The 27,040-nt window shown below is 37.4% G+C and overlaps 2 protein-coding genes across 3 annotated transcripts in view; one reads left to right on the forward strand and one right to left on the reverse strand.

Moving 5' to 3' along the window:
* The window catches only part of FKBP8 (FKBP prolyl isomerase 8), a 30,298-nt gene extending 23,333 nt beyond the window's left edge, over positions 1 to 6,965 (reverse strand). Inside the window, exons 1-2 of one of the 2 annotated variants that reach the window (XM_072405040.1) lie at positions 6,605 to 6,965; positions 1,103 to 1,426 (exon numbers count right to left, since the gene is read on the reverse strand). In XM_072405040.1, the coding sequence (XP_072261141.1) occupies positions 1,103 to 1,400 (298 nt within the window). In that variant the 5' untranslated portion in view covers positions 1,401 to 1,426; positions 6,605 to 6,965. Of the gene's footprint in view, positions 1 to 1,102; positions 5,744 to 6,604 lie in introns of those variants that run through there. The other variant, XM_072405039.1, reaches the window with a different exon arrangement.
* Positions 6,966 to 14,454: 7,489 nt separating this feature from the next.
* On the forward strand, positions 14,455 to 25,487 carry KXD1 (KxDL motif containing 1). The gene is made up of 5 exons (XM_072405041.1): positions 14,455 to 14,574; positions 16,289 to 16,398; positions 19,151 to 19,303; positions 20,100 to 20,146; positions 20,917 to 25,487. Exons 1-5 carry the CDS (start codon positions 14,479 to 14,481, stop codon positions 21,147 to 21,149), a joined length of 639 nt encoding a protein of 212 aa, XP_072261142.1. The 5' UTR covers positions 14,455 to 14,478; the 3' UTR covers positions 21,150 to 25,487.
* The last annotated feature ends 1,553 nt before the right edge of the window (positions 25,488 to 27,040 follow it).

Consider the following 27,040-nt stretch of genomic DNA (forward strand, 5'->3'; position numbering starts at 1 on the left):
CAAGGGTTTTCTATTAGATTCAGCTTTAACCCAAAGCAAAGTATATCCATCTATGTTAGAGAAACTATTGTTTAAAAGGTTAAAAAACGAAACACATCAGAGAACATCGGCGTGAGAAAGCCAAAAGGGATGGAAAAAGAAGGTATTTTTTTATTACGGACTTTAGCTTTGCTGAAGTGAACCTTTCATCAGAAATTGAACTTTACTACTGCAGTTTTACTTTTTTAAAATATAATTTTTTTTAGATTTATGCTCTACTGGAATAGACTGACTCAGGAGGCCAGCAAAAGGTTACCAATCCTACCTATGTCACACATCCCAGTAGGCTGCAGGATTGATATATCAAACAAACTCACCTCTTCCGGCCTCCTGATGAAGTAAATATCACTGATCTCACTGCAAATGTGCAAAAAAATGGAGTAGGAATCAGAGAAGGTGGAAGTGTGGATTGCAAGGAAACAGCAGATGAGAAAAAGGCAATGCTGGAACCACTAGAAGTATGTATATGTGTATTGGAGACTTCAAAAGGTAAGTGTACAATAAAAAAAAAACGATCCAAATTCGAAGTAGAAGGTCTGCTTTAAGAACAATGCCATTGTAACATTAGGGCAGTAAAATGCGGTGTGTTCTTTCAACATTTTTATTGAGCAAAGTTTAAAGTAGAAACCCATTTACTGTGTGTCACCTTTACAAGACACTGTAGGTTGCACAAATATTTGGCCAAATACACAGTTTCTGTTACAGGTGTATTGGAATAGGCTACTTTATGAGAAGCTTCATTGCTTATATCGCAGTACTGTTGCCTGATAACCTATAGAAATGTTTGAATTCCAACCTGTGTGTCAACCATGTTTTTTTTTCTACAGATGAAATGGGGAAAACATATAAAGGAACATGCAGATAGTTCATATTAGCATTTTCTCTTTTTTGGCCCTGGAAAGAAACAGACTGTAATAGCAGCACTGTTTTATAAGTGGACATGTGAGGGGCTGAGACTCTCTGTAGTTTGTTCGGGTCATAGCTTTACAACCTTGGGCGGAATGCAGAATAAAAACTGGTACAGGTATATGGTACAGAGGATAAATAAGAACGCTCAACTTACCTAGAACATCTACCCAGCTTTCTTCTGGTTCATTTTCAAGTGCATCATGAGAGTTCTCCTTTTGTTCCTCATTCTGAGTTTTCCCCTTGTCTTGGCCATCAACCGTTTCCAATTGTGGAAGTTCACTAAGGTCATCATCATCATCTTCCCCAGTATTGTCAATTATTTCAAATTCTTCAGTGCTGTCCAGAAGGGACGCCCTGGCTCTAGGTGTTAACTCATTTTCAGAAAACTGTGCGCCATCGTCATGTGTTGGTGAATCATCTACATTGTAGCGTGGTTCATCTGCAGAGGCCATCCTCTGGATGAAGTTGAGGATTAAACCTAAAAGGAAAACAAACAGTCTGAATGTTCTTTGTTGATCCTGTGAAGACATAACTGTAAAAGGATTCCTAGAATGACACATTTTCTGAAAAGTCCAGAATAAATAGGTAGGTGCTCGCAACTGGAATGTTAATACATGCCAGATAGAGGCAGCTCTTGTCATATTTTGCACGTACACAAAGCATACATTATGACTGACTAACCTCCTAGCATGATTTTCTCCAGTGCTGGAAGATTAATGTTTCTGCTATTTCATTCACAAGATAAAACATTTTATAACAACAAGTGGAACATTCTTGACAAAAAAGACACTCAAAGTCACACCTGCAAAAAAAGACTACTATTTAGCACTGCGTTTGATGGTAAAGCATTTCTCTGCAAGTGGATGTCAGAAGTTTAAAGCAGACCTGATCCTTCATAAGCAACTTGTCCTTATGTGTATTATAGCCTTTACCGCTAATAATTCTGGATAGCAATGGAAGTAGTGTAACTGCTTGTACTTTATACATGCCAACTGCTATTGTGAACAGATGGACACACATAGGATGAGGTAGAAAAGATCACACCAATAAATATGTACAATATATTTGAACAGAACACACCTAGAAAATTAAGCTTTTAGATGGCTAACAAATATTTTCTACCAAAGAAACAAAAACCCATTTTTAGAACTTTTGCTATGTGCTAAAATCACCAAGATGACAGCTGTTTTGCTGGCATAATTTGAGTAACTATTACATATTTTTTAAGTCTAAACCTAAATGAATTACATTGTCAAAAAAGGCAGGCAATACTGGAAAAAATTATGCCATAATGAGTAACTGCTTGGAAAACATAGCTGGTCCTAATAGGAGCTCTCAGCCTGTTTTAAAGCACCTGAAATATTACAGTGGATATTAAGTTACTGCAAGAGTTGAGATTTAGAAGCACGTAATAAGTTACAGTGGTTTTCCCAGCTAATTATGTATTTATGGTTCATATAAAGATCAACTCAGTGACAAAGTAAAATTCAGTGACATTTCATGGCTTTTTATAACAATAAGACCATTTGCTAATACAGTAAGGATCTTGGGGGCCGATTTGCTAAAGAAGTTAGTAAGCAAATATATTTATTGAAATTGTCCAATCATATAAACAGTGTTCCTAATATTCCTGTTCACCTAATTCATCTGCACATGACTGGGTAATTAAATATTCTCTATTTAAATAACTTGTTTCCAAACTTTTTATTCAATAAGAATCTCTGTGTTCTAAAATGAACTGCAGAATGCAGAGGAGGTACAATCAAATGCAGAGGAAACCTCACATATAATGAAATAAATATTTAGGCTAATACTGTTGTCCTACTGAAAATGCAGATGGCCTGGTTTCTAGGGCTTCTATACATTGGGCTCTATCAAACGGGGAATCTGACATTCCCTCAAATATTCCCTAGTGGGAATCAATTGCTGCCATTGAAAACACCTGGACCTGGAAGATTCCCACCAGGGAACACTTGAAGGAATGTCAGAGTCTATGTTTTATAATATGTCTATGTTATATATATGTTTTATATAATCATGAATTTGACATTTAACCTTGGTGTGTCCTATCTTCAAATAGCATGAGATGAACAAAAGACATATGTAAAATGGTGCTATTGATGGGAGCTCAGCTATATGTTTTGTTTGCGATTACTGAGTTCAGGTACACTTTAAAATAATGACAAGCAGACCCCAGCATGGAAAAAAAAAACAAGTGTATATACAGTGTTGCCTATTTTAAAACTGCAGTAGCAATTGCACAAATCTTGACCTTTATTGTAAGCACAGGCTGCAATGTGTAAATAGTACAGGTCAGAAGAGAGCGCCTCCTAACAGATAAAGGGTTTATATGAATAAACCAATGTAGCTTGCATGTAGTAAAGTGCATTGCATTTAATTTAAGATCAGATTGAAATGCTTTTGAGTTCATTCAGAGTTCATTGACAGATGCAACTGGTTTACAGTTGATCATTTACCTGGCATTTTACCAACCAGCTTTAACACACCCTTGCTTTCCCAGCTATTTGAGAAGGAAAAGGTGAACAAAATTGACAAATGTTCAAAAGAACCCAGCAATTCCTCCAAGGGACTGCAGAGACTCTGAAATGCATAAGTGTAGTGATACAAATGTGCATAATATTTACTGAGACATCAGGGACATAATTCCACTTTCTTTTTACACCTGTTGCTGACATACACGTACCCAAAGTAGCCTTAGAAATCAAACGTAAGCATGTACTTAAGCAGAGGAACCCAGACTCCCTAAATCCCAGTGTTCTAACATGGCTTGCAAACATATTATAAAACCAGTGTCAATGGGCAGCAACATTTTAGAATGCAGTAGTATTTTTGTAATTTTATATACAATCTAATATACAAAAATATTGGACATTCTTTAGAGGAAGTCACTAAAAATAAGCGATTCCAGACACTTTCAATGAGATTTCTGCTGTCAAGTTATTTTGGAACACTCTTCCTGAGCAAACTGTTGCAACTATGTCAAGCTTGAAGGGTGCCTAGTACAAACTGTAATTTTTTAGTTCATTCAATAAATGTTTAGTAGGATTCAAATCAGGGTTAGTAGAAAATAATTATATAATAATTTTCTTGGGTGATTTTAGGTTTGTGTTTAAAGTCAAATTGCTTTTAGAGAATCCATGTGGTTTCTGCAGCTGTTTTTCATTTAACAGTGGGGTCTTTTTGCATATTTTTTCTATTGTACAACCCACTGTTACAACGGTAGGTACAATCACATACTGATAGACATTGACCTTGGAGTCCAACTTGTATTTCTTTGCTGTCTCTTAGTTGTCTTTGGCTTTTTGTCTACCATTCTCACCACACTTCTGCCCATTTTGGGGTCAATTTTTCTCTTGCAACCATGTCCAGAAGATAGTCTTATAGCATCTGGCTATAAAGTGCTTGTCTAATGTGGTTTTTCTGACTTCCTCATACAATACCTTCCCTTTTCCTACAATCCTCTTGCCATGTTCAATATGGAACATCCTATCATATCAGCATTGAAGAGCAGTGTTTAACGCAAAAAAAATTTTAAGCCGGATGGGAAGAAATTGTAGGTGGGTGGCAGCCACTGCATTGTGACCCAACTCCTCAGTAACCAACCAAAAACAGCCGGTGGTGCGCTAAAAAGGGCCAGGGGACACTGAAGAGGGACTACTTTTCTCTATTTAAATAAGCTATATAGCTGATTGTTTGTTTGGATATGTGTAATACTAATTTAAACAGCTAGTTTGAAAAATCATTCTAATCCATTTATTTTTTTTATCTTTTCTAGTGGTACCCACAAATAGGTCCAGGACATTTCCGAATGTCTTTGTAGAACAATATATCTTTTCATACTTTCTCTGATTTACTCCAGGACATATGCATACATGGGACATGTGGTATAAATCACTTTTTTATTCAATTATGAATGATGCAATCAAAAATTTTATTGGCTATATATTGCTTTCTCTACAATAGGAAACATGTCTGGGCATCTTTAGAGCCTGCCAATGGGCTTATGTTCACATCAGAACTGCTTCTTTCCCCATACAAGTCAATGGAACACTCATTCAGTTTGAATCCCTATTAAACACACCCCTGTAGGTCAATGTACACGCTCTTATCTCTCGTACGGGCTACTGTAACATCCCCCTCCCTGGTATTCTACTAACCCGACTCTCTCCTCTACAATCTATTATGAAAGCTGCAACCAGAATCAGCCATTCTTCCCACCGCTCTTCTTCTGCTGCATCTCTTTGTAGTTCTCGTCAATGGCTTCTGTTCCCAAATCCAAGCTCCTGTGATTTGCCTTCAAATCCCTCCACAGTTCTTGTCCCACTTACCTTTCTAACCTGGTAAAAAATACTCCCCTAGCCGCTTTCTTCGCTCCTCCATGACCTACTAATCACTTCCTTACTCATAACCTCATCACATGCACGGCTTCAAGACTTCTCCAGAGCTGCCCCAACTCTCTGGAATGGTCTTCCTCGTCCTACTCGGCTTGCTCCTACTTTCTGCTCATTTAAAAGAGCGCTCAAAACTTGCCTGCCCATCTTTTTCTGTCTTCTGAAACCGTGACTACTTCCCACCACTACATATCTCTTATCCTATTGTGTGTTAATTCCCCCACCTCCTAGATTGTAAGCTCTTCAGGGCAGCATCTTCTCCTCCTCCTGAGCCACTGCCTATATGTTGGCACTAAATAAATCCAAATGTCAAATGCAAGCATGCAATAAAAGAGACAATAAAAACCAGAAGAAACAGGATAATAGGATGTGTGGTTAAGTGGAATGCACCAGACTTACCCAGGCTTAAAACAAGGCACAATATAAGTAACACAAGTTTTGTTGTTTAAGCGGCTTACAAGTGAAACAGCAGAACAGATGAAGCGGTATTATATGAATATATAGAAATAATGAACTAAAGATTCCAGAAAATACCTTTGCTGTTAATAATAAAAAATAAATCAACCCTAGAGAAAGCAGTAAGTGATTACATATAATAAAGAACCTCTTCCCACATCTACAACCCAACAGTAATTTAAGGCTGATAAAGCAGTGTCCTATAAATGACATGGATATAGTCTGGTACCTTCAGCGCTTGCTAGAGGTGTGTGTGGCACACAAAAAGCAGTGTATGCAGATGCCATGGCAAGCATGTCAGCAGACAGAATGCACTGGGTTACCCACAATGGCTGTCACAAGCATTACCAAGGAGTGATGAGCCACACAAATGTAAACCAGGACAACGATAATGAGAAGATAGACTCTGTGCTTTCCTTATTACGTTTCAGTATTAGGCTGACATTTTTTATATCTCTCAATCTTCTTTCATATATCATCACCTCCCACTGAAACAAAAAGCACTTTTGCTGTAAAAAATGTATACAATTACAAAAAGCAATACTGATACTGTGATTTACTGTCTAACCATGGCTAACATCAGGCCTGACACATGACATGCACAAGGTAGGTATGTATTTCTGGGAATGTTCTCTGCATAGAGCTATGGCATGGACACTGCTGGTACTGCTAGTAAACGCTGAAGGACAGCCCTGACATTATGTCAGCAAGCACTGCGCGCACAGACAGCAACCAAGCTCTTCTCCCGGTGAAGGACACCGGCTGTCACCCACACAAATCACTATTACCGTGCGCTCCGTTAAACCTCCTCCCCGGCTACACAGCTGCTTCCAGCTGAATTCACTACCCCTTCCGGGAACACCATCTAAACAGCGCCGTGATTGGGTAGCACATTCAGCCTCCTGATTGGCCACACGTCCCAGCACTACACGTGACCAAGCAGATGACATTTGTCCTGTATAGAATTGTCTGATAGCTGGGGCTTAAAGAGAAACTATACTCAAAAAAAACAAAAAAAAAAAAAAAACACATTTTTAATTCCACAGGGCAGTCCGAACACTCCGGGGGTGTCCGGCATCGGTTCCCGCGTCGTCTCGGCATCCGTCCTGGTGTTCCAGGCGCCGCCATCTTCGTCTTGTGTTCCGGGACCTTAATCCTACGTCACCCGACCCAGGCACGAAATCAAGTGACGTAGGATGAAAAGAAAACTTTCTCTTTGAGCAAAAATGCTCCTTCTGCCCATGCCCGAGATGCTCAGGGATGCGCAGAAGGATCGCCCAAGAGCCTCCCGGGGTGCGTGACGTAGGTATCTGGGGAGGCTTTGCGCTCCCATTCCTTTTTTGACCGCCTAGGTGTAGCACCTAAAAAGAAAACAGAATTTTTACCTTGTAAAGTGAAAATTCTAAGTTTAGGTACGCTTTAAAGTCACAAACATACATGACAATCCTGCAATTCAGGGGTTACAAACCAGCAAAATTAAATATACATACAAATACCATTGTTAATGCTGTGGGAACAAGGGAGCGGTCACTGCAGACATGACATGTGTCTAACTGTCATGGAGACCTAATGATTTTGATTCTTCCTGTCATTACCTGGGAACAAGTATACTAATTATTTTGAATTTCTGCTTGCTTACATCAGGATAGCAGTAACAAGTGTCAGATCCATGGCAGCATTTTTAGTAGAAGGTCAGCAATTTACTACTTACCCAACATTTCATATCACCCTTCTCCTTGTGTGCTACTTTCCCCAGCTCTTAGATTGTAAGCTCTTCGGGGCAGGGTCCTCTCCTCCTGTGTCATTGTCTGTATCTGTCTGTCATTTGCAACCCGTATTTATTGTACAGCGCTGTGTAATATGTTGGCGCTATATAAATGCTGTTTAATAATAATAATGTTATCCTGTCATTCACATCTGTGGGTTATGGTGAAGTGTGCTGTAAAACACATAACATGCATTGCCATTCATTTAAAATGGCACCGCAAGGCACTAAGGCAAAACATGATAGTGCATTGCAATGTGTTGCAGTAGAAACAAAGGATCTTGTGATATCTTTGCACATTGGATGTGTTAGAAGTCTATTCATTTGAAATGGTCTGCCTTAATGAACTCATGTTAACATAACATGCATTGAATAAAGTAAGTTAATGCACCTTTGTGTGCTGTGTGTGAAAAGTCATTCATTAGAATAACCAGTTTACACATATGGAATTAAAGAGTGGCAGGGTTCTGCAATAGGTAATTGTGTATTTAAATTGGATATGTCCATGAAATTGTTTATTCACATTCATTACAATGAAGAAAGTAAGATGGGCATGGCCAATGAATGGGGATACCCGCTTGACAAATGTTGGGAAATCAGTAAAACAATTTCTATAGGTGCATTTCTAGGCATTTGCACCAACTGCAAATGTGAACAAAGCCCAAGGGTTAAAGTATTGTTACATATATTGCCCCGAAGCAATTTATATTTAATAGCCATTTAACATTGACCCAAACATACAACAGAAAAATGCAAAAATGGAGTTCTGCAAGTCAAAGAAAAAAATAAAAAAGCCACTTCTGTGGCTGGGCTCTTTTTGCTGTCTTCCTTACCCCCGCTAAACAGTGTACAATCAAAACTGTGATTGCCAAACGTATGATATTAATATGGTATAATGATTAAAATGTCCTTACAACGTATTTCAAAGGGAACTATGTCATTTTAAATGTCTGTTAATGTAAAGTCTTACATTTTCTTTTAAACTTATGGAATCAGGCTGCTTAACAATAAAATAATAAAAACCATGAAAATATGGATTTTTTGTTGTTGTTAGCTCTCCTTGATTAGTATCACTAAGCTGCCTTGTATCTTCATTCCTAGTGCCTAACCTCACAGCCCCCCCCCCACACACACACACACACACCCCACCTGGCACCCAACGTTAACCACATATTCTTGGTCCCCAACCTAGAAACCTCCCTACCCGCTGCCACTATGTTAAAAAAAAATTTGTATGTGTAGCACTGTTATGTGTTGTTAACAATGCACCTGAAGTTAAAGCATAGTAGAATTGCTAAGCTAAGTATGATTATGAACCAGATGAAAAGCATGACTTTCTGGTAAAAAATAATTGGAAGGCCATTGGAAATGGTTTGTGCTTCTACTGGTGTATGCATAATATGCAATATTATATACAATTGTAACAGAACTACAATAACAGTCACAACTGCATTTGTAAAAATTATACTTTATTTCTTTTATGTCAGTACCAGTTTAGGAAATTCAGATTAAAGCATATTGATTTAGGCGATAAACCAAATTAGTCCAAAGGTTTGAAAAGCCCTCACATCACAATAAATGCCATGGGAAATTAGAGACTGTTTCCAGCAACAACAAAACAAACACGTGCTATACAGGCAGCTTTGATTTGTTCTATGGGGAGTTGGAAAAATGCTTTCTCTACATTAGGAAACAACAGTACTGTAATCATTCCTGTTGGCTGTTTAATGATCCAAATTACTGAACAAAGTTGAGGGAACGGCTGTACAGATATTGAATTTTCACCAGATATGATTATAAATGGCATCAAAAATCTAGTTGCTGTATAGAGCTTTAGTCCATATAATATTAATTAGGATCATTGGTAAAAAGTTCTAGAAGATTGTATATCTGGGCAAGACAGGAAAATCCCCATGGATTGTCATGGATGTGGTGAAGTTTGTAATAATTCTGTTCATTCCTGCCCTTAATATTTCCATGACCTACAATCCCCTTGTAGATTAGTTTTGCACAAATGTTATATGCCTCTCTTTAAATATTTTTTCATATTTACAGTAAAATGTGTTAGATAAATAGCTGAACAGGACCCTGGTCCTATGTTCTGCTGCTATTCTACAAACATTTATTGCTAATTGTAATACTGAATAGAAAAAAATCCTGGTATGAAAGAGAATCAGGAAAAAAGATTTTTATCGCCCGATAATCGGCATCGGCCGTGAAAATCTGCCGTGTGTACAGTCGGTGTCGTCCATCGTCCGGACGACCGACCTGCCGGATCCACGGACGATGGACGACAGCCGATACCGATTATCGGGCGGCGAAAATCTGCCGTGTGTACAGTCGGTCGTCGTCCATTGTCCGACGACCGTCCTGGCGGATCCATGGACGATGGACGACGGCCGATCCTAATGAAAGGGAAGGGGAGAGCGCGCAGCAGGGTGCCGCTCTGTCGCTCTCCCCCTCCCCTCTCCATTGAGCATGAATGGTGCTGTATGTACAGCACCGTTCATGCATCGTGCACTCCCTTATCGTTGGAAAGGATCGTGAAAGATCCTTTCCAACGACAAAAATTGGAAGTGTGTACGCAGCTATAGTGATACAAAGAACAGGCAGATATTATCTCATATATTGTCCCAGGGAAAAGTTTTACCTGGACACTTGGACAATATGATGTGCACTTGTGAGGGCTGATCAACCATGTACCAGCCTAAAACCTTGTTCTGTTTTTCAATAAATAAAACAGAAATTTTTATTTTTGGTCAAACTTATTTTTTACTGTCAGTCTATAGTATATTACTATCCCTGTAAAGTGAATTGCATCCTACTTATACATAACCCGTTTTTTCTTCAGATAATTATTAACTCTTGTAAATACTTGACTTCTTAGTTTGTACAACCTTTGCTTGCTGGTGGCTTTTGTATAATCAAACCACCCTTACACTGGTTGCATTTTGCTGAAGTTTACCATACAAAAAAGAGTAAGGCAAAGGAAAATGGGAAGGAAGGACAATAGAATTTAAAACGGTAATACAGAGTTACATACTGCACACTCACTTGTGTCAGGTATACCAGTGTCATCAATGGATTCCTTGGTTGTTCAGATGTAAAAGGAGTACTTTACTCTTATATAGTCGGTCTTAGGTGAGTGTTGGAAAAAAAAAAAGCCCCACTATTGGGTATAACTGACAAATCTACTTTATGCACTCTATGTACCCTATGCACCCTCTGTCAGAATCCTTGCAGCCTTAGGCTAGCAACACACGTGCAATAAACAATCCACGATTATTCCCGAATATTTTGAACGATCGTATTCTGCACAATTCTGTACATGCTGTAACGATATGATCGTTCAAATATAATCCACCAATAATGTAGGAATGTTCGTTTAAACGATCGTTCAAACGATGCAGGAGAAGACATGTACAGGAGAAATTGTATCACAGAACAGCCCACAATCACACAATAGATTACGAACAATCGTCGCCCAATCAGATCCGTCGGACCGGTCGTTCGTTTCCAGCAAGATTCCTCGTTCGTTGGCGTCGTTGACCAGTCGTTGTGCATTTTTTGTTAACAATTATGGAACGATCTTTCATGGATTGTTCGCTTCCAACGATAATTATTGCACGTGTGTACGCAGCCTCACTTAATATCCCTAGAGATACAAGAGATTAAAGACTGCAATGAATGGCACAGTAAAATTGATTTACTGGACACTACAGGGTAAGCTTTTACTCAGTTTTCTATTCTTTGCTAACAATACATATAGACTTAAATGGCCATAACTTATTCACAATTGCAGGTTTGCTGGAACTACTTTTACTAGTAGATCAAAGGAAAATCTTTTGTCAGCATGTAAGCATTAAAAAGGTACACTTTTTAAGAATATTGTTGCACTTACGAATGAAGCCGGCAAGCACTATTTTATACAGTCAGTACTCCCTGTGGAATCAGTGGGAACTGGAATCACACATATCCACTCTCTTAGTGTAATCATCAGGGCCCCAACTGCATCCACTGCTTTGTGTCATCTTGGCCCTCATTATAACAGCCTGTAGCATGATACAAGGGACTTGCTGATGTGATATATTGGACTTTTTCTATTACAGCTTGCATTCAGATGTTATTGTATTTCAAGCAATGAGGGATATTGTACATAGCAAAATCTCGTAAAGGGATGTATTATCTTAAACTAGAAATGGGGACTGGATTTTTTACACCTTTGACTATCTTCTTTGGCATCAATATTCCACTCGCTTTCATTCATTTGTTTAAGTGTTTGGGGCATAATGCACCCATTTTGTTGACCAGTACTATATTTTTTTGATATGGAATTAAAAAAAAAAAGCAAAGTGCTTTATTTGAAGTTTTCTAAAAGAGGACTGGGAAAGTGAAGATTCCTTTTTAAATATTAATGCTGTTTGTGTTTTTTTTTAGTATGCTACGTTTCGATAAATATACAGCACTTAAGTAACTTACAAGAAAGAAGCTATCTTTGAAAGTCATTCAATAGGCTTAATATGTCTAAAAGGATACATTTGTGACCTTAAGTGAATAGAAAAAAAAATGCAAAGTTTATAATACAGATTTAAAAGTGGTAATATAAAAAGGAGTGTTGTACAATCTTTGCAAACAGCCACTAAACACAAGAAGATAAAAAACATCTTGTAGCAGGATAGAGTTGAATTGAAATAGATTGAATTTACATTTCAGTATCCTTATGTGTCATAAAATAATAGGAAAGCCAGTGTCAAATAAAAATACTATTGTCAATTAGTTAGGACATCTTTTTTTGGCTCTTGAATTGGTCCCACTGAGGGCTGAAAGTGAGAAGGTCAGCATTACTTTTTCTGTCACTAAGAGAATTGCCAGTGACTGCATGTCCTGCTAAAAGAGAGGGTAATTGGTGGAAGGTAAGTTGGCTCTATCCTTTCTTCCTGAGGGAAGGCTGGTTGGTACACGCTGGAGCAGGGGATGTTCCCATAGTATTCTGCACGAGCAGCCAAATATTCACCATAAAGACTGGTATAAACTGTAAAAATAGTGAGTATCTATGCTGCCATACCTGCATGCATGAATGTATATTTGCCACAATTGTGTTGATGTTGCCATTGGGCCGCCAGTTTACTTCCACAAATGCCAGTGCATTGCCAGTAGTCTTCCTGTTTACTGTCATAACTGTTTGGGGATTGTAACTGTATATTGCTACAATTGTCTATGTAAGGGAACTTGCCTAATTTTGATAAATCCTTTTGTTAACACATTACTGAAAAAGGAAAAGAAACTATTAGGTGATATGTAAAGAAACAACTTTGCATTTTTCTTCTGCCACAAATAACGTTTAATTTGGTTCTTTGGAATTTTCAAGTTTATGTGCACTTCTGATCTATTTAACGTATCTGTTAGTTTTTTGCATCTCTGCAAAATGTAATATTAAACCCAATCAATCACCATGGGCAATTAGTTCTTTTCTCACTTTGTTTTCCCTCTCTGCATTCCACTTATCATTATTTTAGCCGTTTTTCCCATGCCTATTTGGGAATATATCCTGCTGAACTTACATTCACAATATCACCCAAATGGACATAAAATAATTTGATAAGCACTGTACTCCAAAATACTTCTTCCTAACACCTTAAACTGCTACCCACCTGTCCTTGGCCACATTCACCATCCTCCCCAATAGCCCCAGCCACTATCTCCTAACAGAGCAAGAAGGGATTGTTTCTAATTATTGTCTGTGTATCATTATTTATTTAGTTCCAAAACATGGTAAATAAGAACCTGTTTCATGTGTGCAGTAAATGGGCCAAAAGGTTATAGGAAGCTGGTGACAGCCTAGACTGTAAGCTCTTCGGGGCAGGGTCCTGTACTCATTGTCATTTGCACCCCCTATTTAATGTATGCTGTTGCATAATATGGTGGTGTAAATCCTGTTTATTAATATTTAATAATAATAATTTTGGTAGCTGCATTTAAAAGTTTTAAGGGTGGCTATTTACTGCTGTATTAGTTAAAGAGGAACTAAACTGAAAAGTGCCTAAAAAAAATACACTTCGATCCCGCAGAGCAGACCGATCCGTCCGGAGGTGTCTTGCATCAGGTCCTGCGTTGTCCCGGCATCTGTCCTTGAGCTACCCCACGGGTGCCGCCATCTTCTCCTCTTCTTCCTACATCACCCAACCCAGGCTCAGGATTGGGTGACGTAGGATGGAAAAAAAAACTTGCCGGTCTCACGGCGCATGCGTGAGATTGGCCATTTTTTTCTTTGCATGAAAAGGCTCCTTTTGCGCATGCCAGAGTATATCAGACATGCATAGAAGCACCCAAGAGCCTCCTGGGATGCCTGACGTAGGTACCCCGGGAGACTTTGCACTCCCATTCATTCTCCATCGCCTGGGCGATCGAGAATTAGGAAGCAGTGCTGCATCCAAAAAAAAAAATAGAATTTTTACTTAACATAAAAGAGTTGTCTACCCTTTTATGTAAAGTGACATTTCTGAGTTTAGGTACGCTTTATTTCATTACTGTAGTGACCTTGGTTGGCACCCTAGATTTAGATGTTTGATAGTTTAATTTAACATTATTTAGTAACCATGCCACCCAACATATTTCTTTGTGGCCTTTCACTAGGTACAGCTGTCAGTATGATCCCTTAGTAAAGTCTGTACACAAATTACAAACAGGCTTTTATGTGGTAACAACAATTGGACCATGTTTTATGCTGATAGGATTGTCACATGACACGAGTAGGCGGCTCTCTCGAACATCAACAACTCGGTTTGTTTACAGCGGAGCTAACTGAGCCAAGTCCGTGGGCGGGGATAGTAGCACGGTCCTATCGGAAAGCAGCATTAGCTAGCCAATGACATTTCATTTTACATTGACAACCAGGAAATGCAGGAGGATTGCCGGTGGCTGCTGCATGCTGGGGAAAAGCAGCTGAAAATGAGCAAGGATCTCCCCGAATCTCATGGGAGCCAGCCTCACTCGGTAACCCGGTGTGCCGGCTACAGGGGGCAGCTTGTCCGCTCACCTGGGGCACTAATACTCCATGCTTCTTCTAGCTATTGTGAAATCAGGAAGTAGCTTTGTAAAATGTCATTTACCTCACCTTTACCAACATGACTGTATAGGGCTCTGTTTATTTATACATGCTCCATACTTACCACCCACTCTCACACATGACACACTTTATTTCAAGGAAGCTGGAGATGGGGATTTAAATACAAGTTAATAAATAATAAACTAATGTATTGGGTAAAATTGGCTTTTATTCTCCAAGAAGACTAAAGTGTTCCTAATTTCACTGTGCTCTGTGTTGGGTGATTGCTGACATTCCATTGCCTATAAAGCTGATTGTGTGTATCACGTTCTTGGGGTTCTAGATTTCCTGACAGATGTGTGTATCATGTTCCTAGGGTTCTATATTTCCTGATAGATGTGTGTAACATGTTCCTGGGGTTCTAGATTTCCTGATAGATGTGTGTATCATGTTCTTGGGTTCTAGATTTCCTGATAGATGTGTGTATCATGTTCTTGGGCTTCTAGATTTCCTGAGATTTCCTGATAGATGTGTGTAACATGTTCCTGGGGTTCTAGATTTCCTGATAGATGTGTGTAACATGTTCCTGGGGTTCTAGATTTCCTGATAAATGTGTGTAACATGTTATTGGGGTTCTAGATTTCCTGATAGATGTGTGTAACATGTTCTTGGGGTTCTAGATTTCCTGATAGATCTAACACTTCATCCCTTTTATATCTGAAAATATAATATACAGGTTCTTCATTGGATAAATCTAATATTAAACAATTCTAGCATATATGTCTTACTACTTGCATCAGTAATCATTGCTGTCCAAAAATACCTAGTTTTTATTTCTATGGCCATCTTTCCATATAATTGTGTGTATGAGGCATATTTTATGCATGTTATGTACCTGTAGAAACCCTTCCTTGTGTAGGCAGTCAAAAGAAATAGTCACTGGCTGTCACCATCTCGAGGTGCGGCCGGAAGACTCAGAGCTGGTATTATAAATGACCCTCTGTAGTGTTCTCTGTTGCTTCTCCACTGGCAGCTACATTCAAGTTTAGACAACCTGGGGCAGAGCAGCTAGGTCAGCTAAAACAGTCCTATAAAATTTAGTCCTAGAAGAGGAGAGCGCTATGCAAGGAAGAAAGGGTTTTAATAGGGAATCCACTGTTCTGGAGTGGTCAGCTTTGCTAGTAAAACTATGGTGTGTTTGGGGGCCCTTAATGTAACAGTCCCAACTTGATTGTCTTTTGCTTTTGTTTTTTTCTGCAGCCACTGATTTTTATACATTTGAATTTGAAATGAGCTTTCTAGCAGGTGAAAAGACATAACCTATATGTCTTTATATATATTACAGCAGGGGTGTCAATCTAAAATAAACAGAGGGCAGAAAAATAAAAACTTAGACCAAGTCGACGGCCAAACTTGAAATTTATTGAAACAATTGAGGAAGTTTACTACTTCATCCATAACTAACAAAAACAAACCCCTCTACACACACTTTAGGGTTGAAAAGACTAATTTCTATCTATCTATGCAGGCTGTGTGTTGTTCATTCTCTCATATCACAAGTTTGTCTGACACTAAATATTACACTATGCAGTCTCATTAAAACTTCTTGAAACAAAAGTAAATTGTATTAAATCTTGTATCAACTCTCTCCAATTCTTGCAGGCAGCTGACCAGGTAATGGAACCAAGTGCTTCAGGGGTATTTTGCAGCAGAATTCTTAACATGGTGAACTCAGAGGATGTAAATGCGATTATTCTGGCTCAAAGGCATATGTAAGTGTTTTTTCTTTTCTTTTTTTTCTTAGACCCACCTAGGTAAGTGGCTTTAAAGTACACTATCCCCAAACCACTAATATGTGACTTGTATAGCTTCAGTTAGAAAGGTTGAGTTCCATGTTCTATCAGGGAAGAACTTGGGCTGGTTAACACTGGTTGTTATTGTCAAGGCAGCAGATCAGCAGGTGGTTTTAGGCAGATAAAACATGGGGAAAAGTACATCTGTTACAAAAGTCCTGCATTTTTTGCCCAGATATACATATATAATTATGAACCATAAAATGTTAAGGTTGTTGTTTTTCTTCTATGGTTAAGAATTCTCAACTTCCAGTGATCTAATGCAGATGATTTAATATAGATGATCTAATATGTATTATTACTCCAAGTTTGTACGATGTTTTGAAATAGTCATGGAGCCTAATTTTACCGTTTGAACCTCCTGGGCGGTTCATTTCTGTCCAGATATACATGTCTAAAGCCGCATATACACGTGCAATTCTTGTCGTTGGAAAGGATCTTTCACGATCCTTTCCAGTGATAAGAACCACACGATGCATGAACGAGTGCTGTACATACAGCACAATTCTGCTCTATTGAGAGGGGAGGGGGAGAGCGATGTAGGGGCACCCTGCTGTGCGCCCCCCCCCTTCCCTTGCATTAGGATCGCTCGTTGCCAGGACGGATCCACGGACGATGAACGACATGGGCTGTACACTTGCCAGATTCTCCCCTGATATCCGCCCTGAGCTGATTATCGGGCGAGAAAAATTGAACGTGTGTACGTAGCTTAAAAGAGGTACATTTTGTTGACTCACCGGAGTGACGTTGGTGCGTGCAGACGTTCCGTTCGGGGTGTGGCGGGAATTTCAAATATATTTGTATTGTATTTAATACACAATAACTGTATTGAATGCAATACATTGGATTTATATGTGTAAAAGCAGTACATTGTTTTTCATAAAATTTTATTTTTCAGTATAATATATTAGTATGAGAATAATAAATTTTGAAACACAAAATCATGTAAAAATAATAATTTAAATTTAAAAAAATATATATTATACTCATACTATTATATCATACTGTAAAATAAATGTTCATGAAAGACAATGTACTGCTTTTACACATAGAAATCCAATGTATTGCATTCAATACAGTTATTTTGTATTGAATACAATACAAATAGATTTGAAATTCCCGCCACGGCCCGAACGGAACGTCTGCACGCACCAACGTCACTCAGGTGACTCAACGGATGCAGACGACGCCGGCCAGAGAAAGCAAGAAGAGGAGGTTTGCAGAGAAGGACGCCAGCGGATCAAGTAAGGCTTGATTTTATATTCTATTTCGCTGTTTTAGCTACCCCGAGTGTGACTCGGGGTTACCGATCTTAGCATCTTCTTTTTTTTTTTTTTTTGTCACACTTGGGGTTACCGCTGGGGAGGTTAAAGAACAAATAATGTTAAATATGTGTTCAGCCTAACTATCCACTTAGAATGTGATTCTATTAATGACTTTTTCACTTTTAAATACAACCCTTTGTAATGTAATGCAACACTTTGGTAATTATGATATAATGCGTGCAGCAGTGGATAGGAAAGGGGACAAAACATCAGAAACTGAAAATTGTATTCTGTATTTTGTTTAAAGAACACATAGACATTGTTTTTAATAAAAGATCTGTAGATATATAATTATATACATCTCTGAACCTGATACACTTCTAAAATTTGTACCAGAGTTCACCTTGTGGCTTATTATGTTTGAAAGATAGAAGGCGTAAATATCAAATATTCTCTGCTGGAGATTCAACCACTGCCAATAAAAACAACTAGGATCTGGAAGATTCTCCAATAGAGGATGATTGGTGAATGCCACATTCACTGCTCTATATATAGACCCTAGTGATAATAGGGGGTTATGTTATACTACCCTTTTAGTTTTAACAGAAATGATACAGTTTAACATTTATGCAATTATATACATGATAGAATATTTTATTATTCTGATTATTTAATAGTCATATATAGTAGGAAATACAGCCAAACATTTAGTGCAATTAAAGGAAATTTGGAGTGATTTGTTTATATTTTTCTTATTATCTTCAGGACCAAAACATTTTTAACAATTTTGATATTTCTATTACAAATCTACACTTGTGAGCTGACTCAAAGCTTTTGGAGCACTGCTTTTCATAATTCTGCTTGCTGTACTTTGTCATATAGTTTTGAACTACATTTAACCCCCTGTTGTTCATTGTAACTAACAACCTAACTGCAGCATTTTTCAACAATACAATGAAATATTCAGTAATGGTAGTAGTTTTCCATGACCTGTCTTTCTTTTTCGTTTGTAAATGAACATTCTTCAAATTGCCTAATAATTGCTGTGGTCACATGTGTGAGCTTTGGGGTTTTCATTGTATGATTTCTATGACTAGGTTCCTGTGTCTACTATGTCTGACTGTAAAGTTTAATTTCAGATATTGCTTTTAAAGTATAATCAATGCCCTTCACAAATTAACCTTAAAGTAATAAAATTTATACCATTATGATAGTCAATCAAGAGGCCTCCAGAGAGAAGAAGAATATAGTGAAAATTCTTTTGGTTAAAATATAAATTTGTATATCCATATGCATATGTTTTTTTGTAGCTAAACTAAATATATGTGTATCTTTTACTGATTATCTTGAGTGCATTAACATATAGTACTCGTATAATGCTTTTATTTCATATTCATTTTCTTTAGGCTTGATCGCTTCGAGAAAACCAATGAGATGCTCCTAAACTTTAACAGTCTTTCCAGCACAAGACTTCAACAAATGAGCGATCGATTCATGCACCATACAAGAACATTGGTGGAAATGAAAAAAGACTTGGATATAATATTCAGAAGAATAAGGTTGGGAAATTTGAAAAAGAGTGTTTACAGTTTGATTATTTATACTGGTAATTTACTATAAACTGGCTATTGTTTTTTATTTAGTGGACCAAAGCACAACAATCTTCACCATGCCGCATTTAAACAAATGTAAAATTAACTAAAAATTGTAGTTATGCAGACTTGTTACTGTCAGATCTACTTTATATGAATCAAAAAATATTTTAACTTTTAGGCTTGCTTAAGTATTAAACAAAATACATTGTAATATTCGGGGCAGGGTCCTCTCCTCCTGTATCACTGTCTGTATTAGTCTGTCATTTGCAATCCCTATTTAATGTACAGCGCTGCGTAATATGTTGGCGCTATATAAATCCTGTTTAATAATAATAATAATAATAATAATATTGATGACCTGTAACACCTCTTAGCAGAAACTGGGGCAGATCATGCTGCTTTCAGCTCTGTTACACCTATCAGGACCTTGGCTGTCCAGCAGACAGCAAGCCGGAGCGTCAACATTTGAAGACTTGCGTATTTAATTTAGCAGTATAAAATAGATGAAAATGTTCCATGTGACAAGACTTTGGCTTTTCAAAGTAATTCTGGGTTGTTTTACCATATGTCTGCATTATTTCATGCCTGTGAGATAGCTAAAACCATCATGTAACGGGCAGAATCACTAATTAGATTCAGTGAAGCTAATTTAGACCAGTAGGGAATCATCTTCTTTAATTTAACGCCCTCCAATGAATAATCAGAATTCTGTACAGTCCTGTTACTGGTTTTATTGCAACTTCTTATTTTTCTTATTTAGGATGTTAAAAGGGAAATTGTCGAAGCAATATCCAGAGTCTTTTAGCAGTAAGTTCCTCCAATTTATATTATATTGGATTATATTATGAATAGTTACTAAATCCAAAACAAATCTATAAAGTGATAAATGTTTAGGTATGTAATTCTATCCATGCCTACCCCTTTTTCTAGGATTCTTTTGCTGCTTACCCTCTTTTGTTTTGAGAATTGTCACCCAAAGGGAACTGGATTTCTTTTTCTTCCAAATAATGTCTGGGGAAATGTTTTTGTTTTTTAAAAGCACTTTTTTTTAAAAACCCTAATAATAAAAATGTAATATTTGATCCATTTTTATATGTCAAAAATAGTAAAACTCTGTTAATGGTATATCTTTTCTAGAAGGGCATTAAAATATCTATAAAATAGATCTTGCCAGAAACCCAGTGATCCTGACATTTTTTTGTGTAGTCCATAATTTGTATATATACCTTACGGATGACAGCCTAGAAACCGTTAATATATATATATATATATATATATATATATAATTTTTTTTTTTTTTTTTTTTTTTAAAGATCCCTATTAAAGCAATTTATTGGACTGTTTTCTGCTCCACACTTGGCAAGTTGTCAAGGAAATGCCCATCGGCTTTTTTTTTACCCAGAACAAAGCGAGGAACAGAAGAAGGCTGCAAACCCTCAAATGAAGGGAAAATAAATTTTGCTTCATTTTATAGCTTTGGGAAAGGAAGTGAACAAAAATGTCTTCCCCCTTTTAACCAAAATTTCAAAAATAATGGTTATATAAACATGATGTTTTCTATGTTTTTTCCACTTCAGATGTCCATGAGTCCCCTAGTTTGGAAGATGATGATGATTTTGATCCAATCCCAAAGAGTACGGCCACTACCATTGCTACTTCAGAGCAGAGTACAGAATACTGTGATACCAGTCCTTCTATTATCTCTCCCACCATAAGTCAGGACTTTGAAGACTTATCCCAGGCTCCTTCTGAAACACCATCTGCCAATGGGCAGCTTCTAACAGATGATGAGGTTGCTCATGAGGACTAATATGCTATAATGGGATGGTGGTTAATCTAAAAGTGCACATTGTGGAGATGTACATTCTCTGTCCCCCTGATGCATCGAAAGCCTTTTTATTTTGAATAGGTTTACTACTAGGCATTCCTGAGATGAACGCTCTACTTTCAAAGGTAACATTGCCAAGAACTTTGAAAGCCACGACACTTGAAGACAGAGATCATGCATTCTTTATTTTTTGTCTTTCCTTTCACCAAGGGCCATTTCTGCAGGCTGCACCTCTAGATTCTGGTATTTCTAATGTAAAAAAAATGCAAAATTTAATATAAACTGCCATTTTTTGGCTTTAGTTCTGTAATTTTGCTTTCTTGCTCAGTTGCTTTACTTTAATTTTCACTGTTTTTGTTTAACATCGAATTCAATCTTCCTAGTCATTTTGTATTTCATTAGGACTTTATTTTCCAATTTAATTTTCGTCTGGTGCTTATAAAGTTTATTTTTTGCTGATAATACTAATGAGTTTCATTTTGACTCAGACATTTTGGGCAACCAAACATATCCAATCTGATAAATTTGAAATGCTAAATTAGCAATGTATACTGTTGCTCAGCAATGACCCACATATACTGCCAACCCCAGCTATGTATTCTGCACCTTGTACCAGGCAAACCAATTGCCTCTTAACCTCTCTAAACCATGCATTTAAATGTAATTGTAACAGACATGTATTCACAACAAGACTATACCATTTATAATTTTTTAGCACATACTCAACGTTTACAGTAAGATTAATTTTAGGTTCCCCTAAAGCTAAACTAAAATTTAGAAAAAAAAAACGTGACTAGCCAAGTCTAATATTTAAAATACCTGATCACAATTTTTTTAAAAATAGTCTCACCTGTCCACGCTCCATCATGGGTTCCAGCATCTTCTCTCCTCTCCAGGCCAGGATAATTTAACTCCTGTGCGAGAGTTCACTTCGTCCCTGCAGCCAACCCAGAGTGGAAGCTGGGATGCAAGAGCAGCTCAGCGTTTTTGGAAAGAAGAGAACAGCGATCAGGCAGGGAGGTAGGTTTCATTGCAGAAGGGACCCGCCTGTCCCTTACAACAATAAAACCCTACCTGATCACAAATTTTTAAAAATAAACTTTAGTTGTGCTTTAACAAAGCACCTTTTACAGCTCTTGAGCAGTAATGTACAAATGTGCAGTAATAAGTCCTTTATATTACTTGGAGTCTATTACAAGCAGCAACAGGCTTGTTTATGTAATGTCACTACAGTTTCCTAGACATTTTGTCTTGGCTACTTGGGTTACTACACATACTGTATCAGTGTATGATTAAAACAAGGGTGCAGCACCTTCCCTTTCTGTCTTGATAGCTGCAGCAAAGAAGGCACATGTACTACTTTGTTATAATGCATGGTGGTTCATTACTTTGTGTTGTGATGCACTGCAAAGCAGATCCACCTGATTCACTGGCAAGGTGCTTTGGCATGCCATGGAAGGGAGTTACATCACACCAATGTGGGTAATGCTGACTTTTGATTGATAGGTTTTCTCTATGCTTTGAGCTGATTGTTAAGCTGATATATATCACTACTGTAACTAAAAACCTGTTACCAAACTATAATACTCCTTTTAACAACAATAATCCTTCTGTCTACAGAATACCTCTCTGCTTATTTAAATGGTCTCTAATGTAAAATACTGTACACTGTGTTTGTTTAGGCTTTAAATGTAGCTATTCACAAGTTTGTGTGATGGCGTTTTATACATAAGTCACTGTCTCAGTACTGGCATATATATTTATAAACTAATAATCACCTTAATTGCTGCACCCTTTTTCATTATAAATATCAGTGTTCTTTATTTATTTGAATGCAAACATCTGGTTTATTGATGCTATAGCAGAACAGTGCAAACAAATAATTCCATAGCTACCAAAATTATAAGAACAAGATGGCCAGATACTATACTCTACTACAATAGTCCCTGATTGCAGATTTTTGCTTGTTTTTTCTTTTTGCTATTAAATTCCCAGTCAAGGAAAGGACTAGACTGTTGCTGGTTTTGTACACTTTATCTCTTAGGTTGCCCACAAGTACACATGTTCCAAGGCCTAGAACACACTTACAAATCTGATTTTCCACCAAAAAAAATTATCAAATGATTGTAAGTGACCTATTTATTGAGTTTTTAATCAGACATGTTGGTAAATGTTCAAAAGTGAACGTCACTGGCAAGTGTATTAATGACAGATCTAATCAACAAGACCTCCCACCAATTTGAAAGGTAGGAAGAGAAATTATTTGAATACTCAGTATCCAATGTCCTGTGGTATATTAAACCCGTTATAATTAATATATTTACTGAAATATATTCTGAAATAAATATATTACTGAAATATATTTACTGAAATATGAAATATGGTTATAATTAATACATTTACTGAAGCACAGCTTCTATTACTGCATTACAGGTTTTTGATAATTTTGATACATTTTATTATGTAAAAAACGTTTTCTCCCTTTTCCGTTCTGTTTTTTTTTTTTGCCATAGGAAAAAATAGATTAGCTGTGTCAGTAAAGCCCCAACAGCTTTGCTAATGCTTGCTTAATCAACACATAATTAATTGCAATGTTTACCTGTTTTGATACTACCCTACCCAATGTCCAAAACATCTACTTTATCGCAGGCTGTAGCCAGCATAACATTCTTTTTCCCTACTTTTTTGCCCTACTATATAATGACAACCATTCCTAATAATACAACATAGCTACACTGGCCTAACATTTTCCGTAATGTACGGAAACACTGTACTGGGGTACTACATATAGCATGAATATTATCATGCAATCCAGCATCAAGATTAACTGGTAGCTTGTGGTCAAGATTACATTTTAGAAATTCAACTACAATGATTACAATAAAGTAGAACTTTCGCTAAAAATGTATTTAGTATGTTTGACAATTGGGTCTTCAAACATGCTTTTATGCTGCTTTATGTAAACTGCTCTGATGAACATGGTGTTGGGTGCTTTAGTGCTAGGTGCAAAGGTTAGGTGTATTCAGCTGTTGACTCAGGATTGAAATGTTAATTTGCAAATGCCCAGGGTTTGGAATCTACAGGGTGCCGGAGGATTTGCAAGATTTAGTGTTGATAAAGCAATCACACACTATGTTTTTGACTTGTTAAATGTAATTTCTGATGTAATTGCCGTTGAAACCACTCAAAAAAGACTCTTTACAATCTGTAAAAAAGTCTAAAGTAAAAACAACATCAAACCAAAATAAAGTGAAAACAACAACAATAATAAAAAAAAAAGTCACCTTTACTTTCTTAGATCCCTCTGTCTTTTATCAGTTCCCGCATTGTCCTGGTTTCTTGCTTCGTCATGGCGCAGAGAAAGCGCTGAGCTCTGCTATCTTTTTCCTTTGTCTTCTTGCTGATGTACTTATCCTAAGGGGATCTGTGCTCACATTCATTTCCACTGCAGCTTAGCTTTTTTTTTTAAGGCATTAAAAAATAGGAAAAAAAACATATTTTTACTTTATATTAGAAGCTTTATCTACCCTTCTATATAAAGTAAGAATTGTGGTGATAGGTCCGCTTTAATACTTAAACCCTTTGCGCAGTTGCTTTGTTACAAACCTCAGATGAAGGTAAGCCACCATATATTAGATACTGTGTCATAAACTAGTTCTAAGGCAGCAAAGCTTGATCATACCAACCACACTAAAGGCAATGCATCTGACCCAAAATTAATGTTCAATCCATGTTCACAAAAATGTTCTTTCTGGGCCTATTCAGTGCTTTCGCTGTCCGAGGGATTCCACCCAATTTTCTAAAAAACACAATGCTTGATTAAATGCAGATGAATCATGGCTGTCGATTGTTAACCTCTAGGGGGGAGTAAAAAACAGGAATAAAATGGCATAAAAAGGAAAGTGATAGTAATTTTGCCTTTGGTAATATTGGAACCACAGCTCTAAGCATACATAATGTGGAAATACACATAATACTGTAGTTATTCTGTCTTCATTTTTCAGCTGTGGCTTGAAATCAAAGTATACACTCTCACAGTTGTTTGAAAAACTGTATTTTTTGTGGCAAATGTATTTTTGTCCACATGAAGTTATTGGTAAGTTCTTAGCATTCTATTTTGCTGTGACAAGGAACTGAAATGCTGACTAAATGTTGATATTTTATTAAGCAAACAGTGTTTCAGCTATGACATAATCTGAAGTGGTATTATTTCTATGTATAATTACAGTGCTCTTAAAACATTAACTTTAGCTATTCCTAATATTTAAAAAGATAATGTTAATGTCACATATTTTAAAATAAAAGCAAGTTTATAATAAACATCTGGTTTTCTTTTTTTCGTTTTCCTTGCAAGTTAAGCATGAGAGTTACAAATAATTTTTGAGCATGTGAGAAGTGATCTAAAAGTGAATGTGAAAGAAGAAATTGCGGATGGAACAAGTGATAAGGTTGAGGCATTATTGGTGGAATTGAATGTGGGGTTGAATAACACACAATTAATTATTGGAGTCTGCTATAGGCCCCCCCAGTGCTAGAGAAAAAAAAAATTACTAGCACAGATAGAAAAAGCAGCAAAAAGTGGAAATGTTTTAATCATGGGAGATTTCAACTACCCCGACATTGACTGAGGTAATGGCACTACAGGAACAGCAAAAGGGAGGACATTTGTGAATTTATTACAAGATAATTTTATGGTACTGTTTATAGAAGCCCCAACTAGAAATGATACCCTGCTGGACCTAATTCTTTCTTCTTTTTTTTTTTAAATTATTTTTATTAAAAGATACCAAGGTACATACAGAGAAAAGAAAATAAAGTGGCCGTAACATACAGTTCAAAAAAGAACATACAGCAAGGTTAGGTTCTAACAATACATATCTTCAAGCTTGTGGCTTAATGGCCAACCGCATAGAAATACAAACATTGTAACCAACCCGTTGTGCTGTATCAGTAGCAGGAACCATGATATCTTAGGGTTTTCAAAAACATTTTTATAAGAAAAGAAAAAGAAAGAGAAAGAGAAAAAGGGAAGAAGGAAGGGGGGGGGGGTTAAAGTGGGCATTGACCAGCTATAGAATCAATCACATCTCTGAAACAGTGGCAGAATACAATTAGGCATCCATCCCAGAATACTCAGGTATCTAGGAGGGTGGTCGTAACAAACGGCAATATTCCTCAGTAGTGATAAAGTGGATCCGGTGGTACCAAGTCTGTGCAAATGTTTCCGCTTTCTTAGCGTCAGTGGATATCATATCCTCCATGTGATATATATCAGCAACCCTTTGCAACCAATGTACTACCGTCGGAGGGGCAGTATTCTTCCATAAGGCTGGGATACAGGCCTTAGCTGCATTGAGAAGGTGTCTCAGGAGAGAGTTTCTATAGCACCTGCGGGACATGTCCGAAACATGAAGAAGTGCCAAGGCGGGGTTGTCCCTTATATCCACTTCTGTACGCTTTAAGATAATATTAGCTACCGAGCTCCAATATAATTGCAATTTTGAGCATTCCCAGAAAACATGCAGTGGCATACCCTGTGTGTCGCTACATCTCCAGCAGGTGCTATCCAACCCCGGGAAAATCTTAGCAAGCTTCACCGGTGTCCTGTACCAGCGAGTGGCCAACTTGTAGTGACCTAATTCTTTCTAACAATGCAGAGTTTGTACCCTAGAATGGGTTGATGTAGATTTGGAGTTAGGTGGTCTATTAAGGACACAAACTAATATATCGGTCTCTATCTGTATCCGCTTATATCTTCATCTTGTACACTCCTGAACTCCTCACCACCACTCCTGGATATTTATCTATGTATTTGTACTTCTTGTTTGTGTACATCCATAGCTAACATATTGCATATTTGCTTGCCAAAACTG

Source organism: Pyxicephalus adspersus, chromosome 3 (assembly GCF_032062135.1).
Source record: "Pyxicephalus adspersus chromosome 3, UCB_Pads_2.0, whole genome shotgun sequence".
NCBI lineage: Eukaryota > Metazoa > Chordata > Amphibia > Anura > Pyxicephalidae > Pyxicephalus > Pyxicephalus adspersus.

Bases quoted from the DNA above. Each gene is read 5' to 3' on its own strand.
- KXD1 (XM_072405041.1), top strand. From the start codon at position 14,479: ATGCAGGAGGATTGCCGGTGGCTGCTGCATGCTGGGGAAAAGCAGCTG. The intron at 19,304-20,099 runs GTTGGGAAATTT...TTTCTTATTTAG, and splicing joins ATAATATTCAGAAGAATAAG to GATGTTAAAAGGGAAATTGT. The intron at 20,147-20,916 runs GTAAGTTCCTCC...TTTCCACTTCAG, and splicing joins ATATCCAGAGTCTTTTAGCA to ATGTCCATGAGTCCCCTAGT.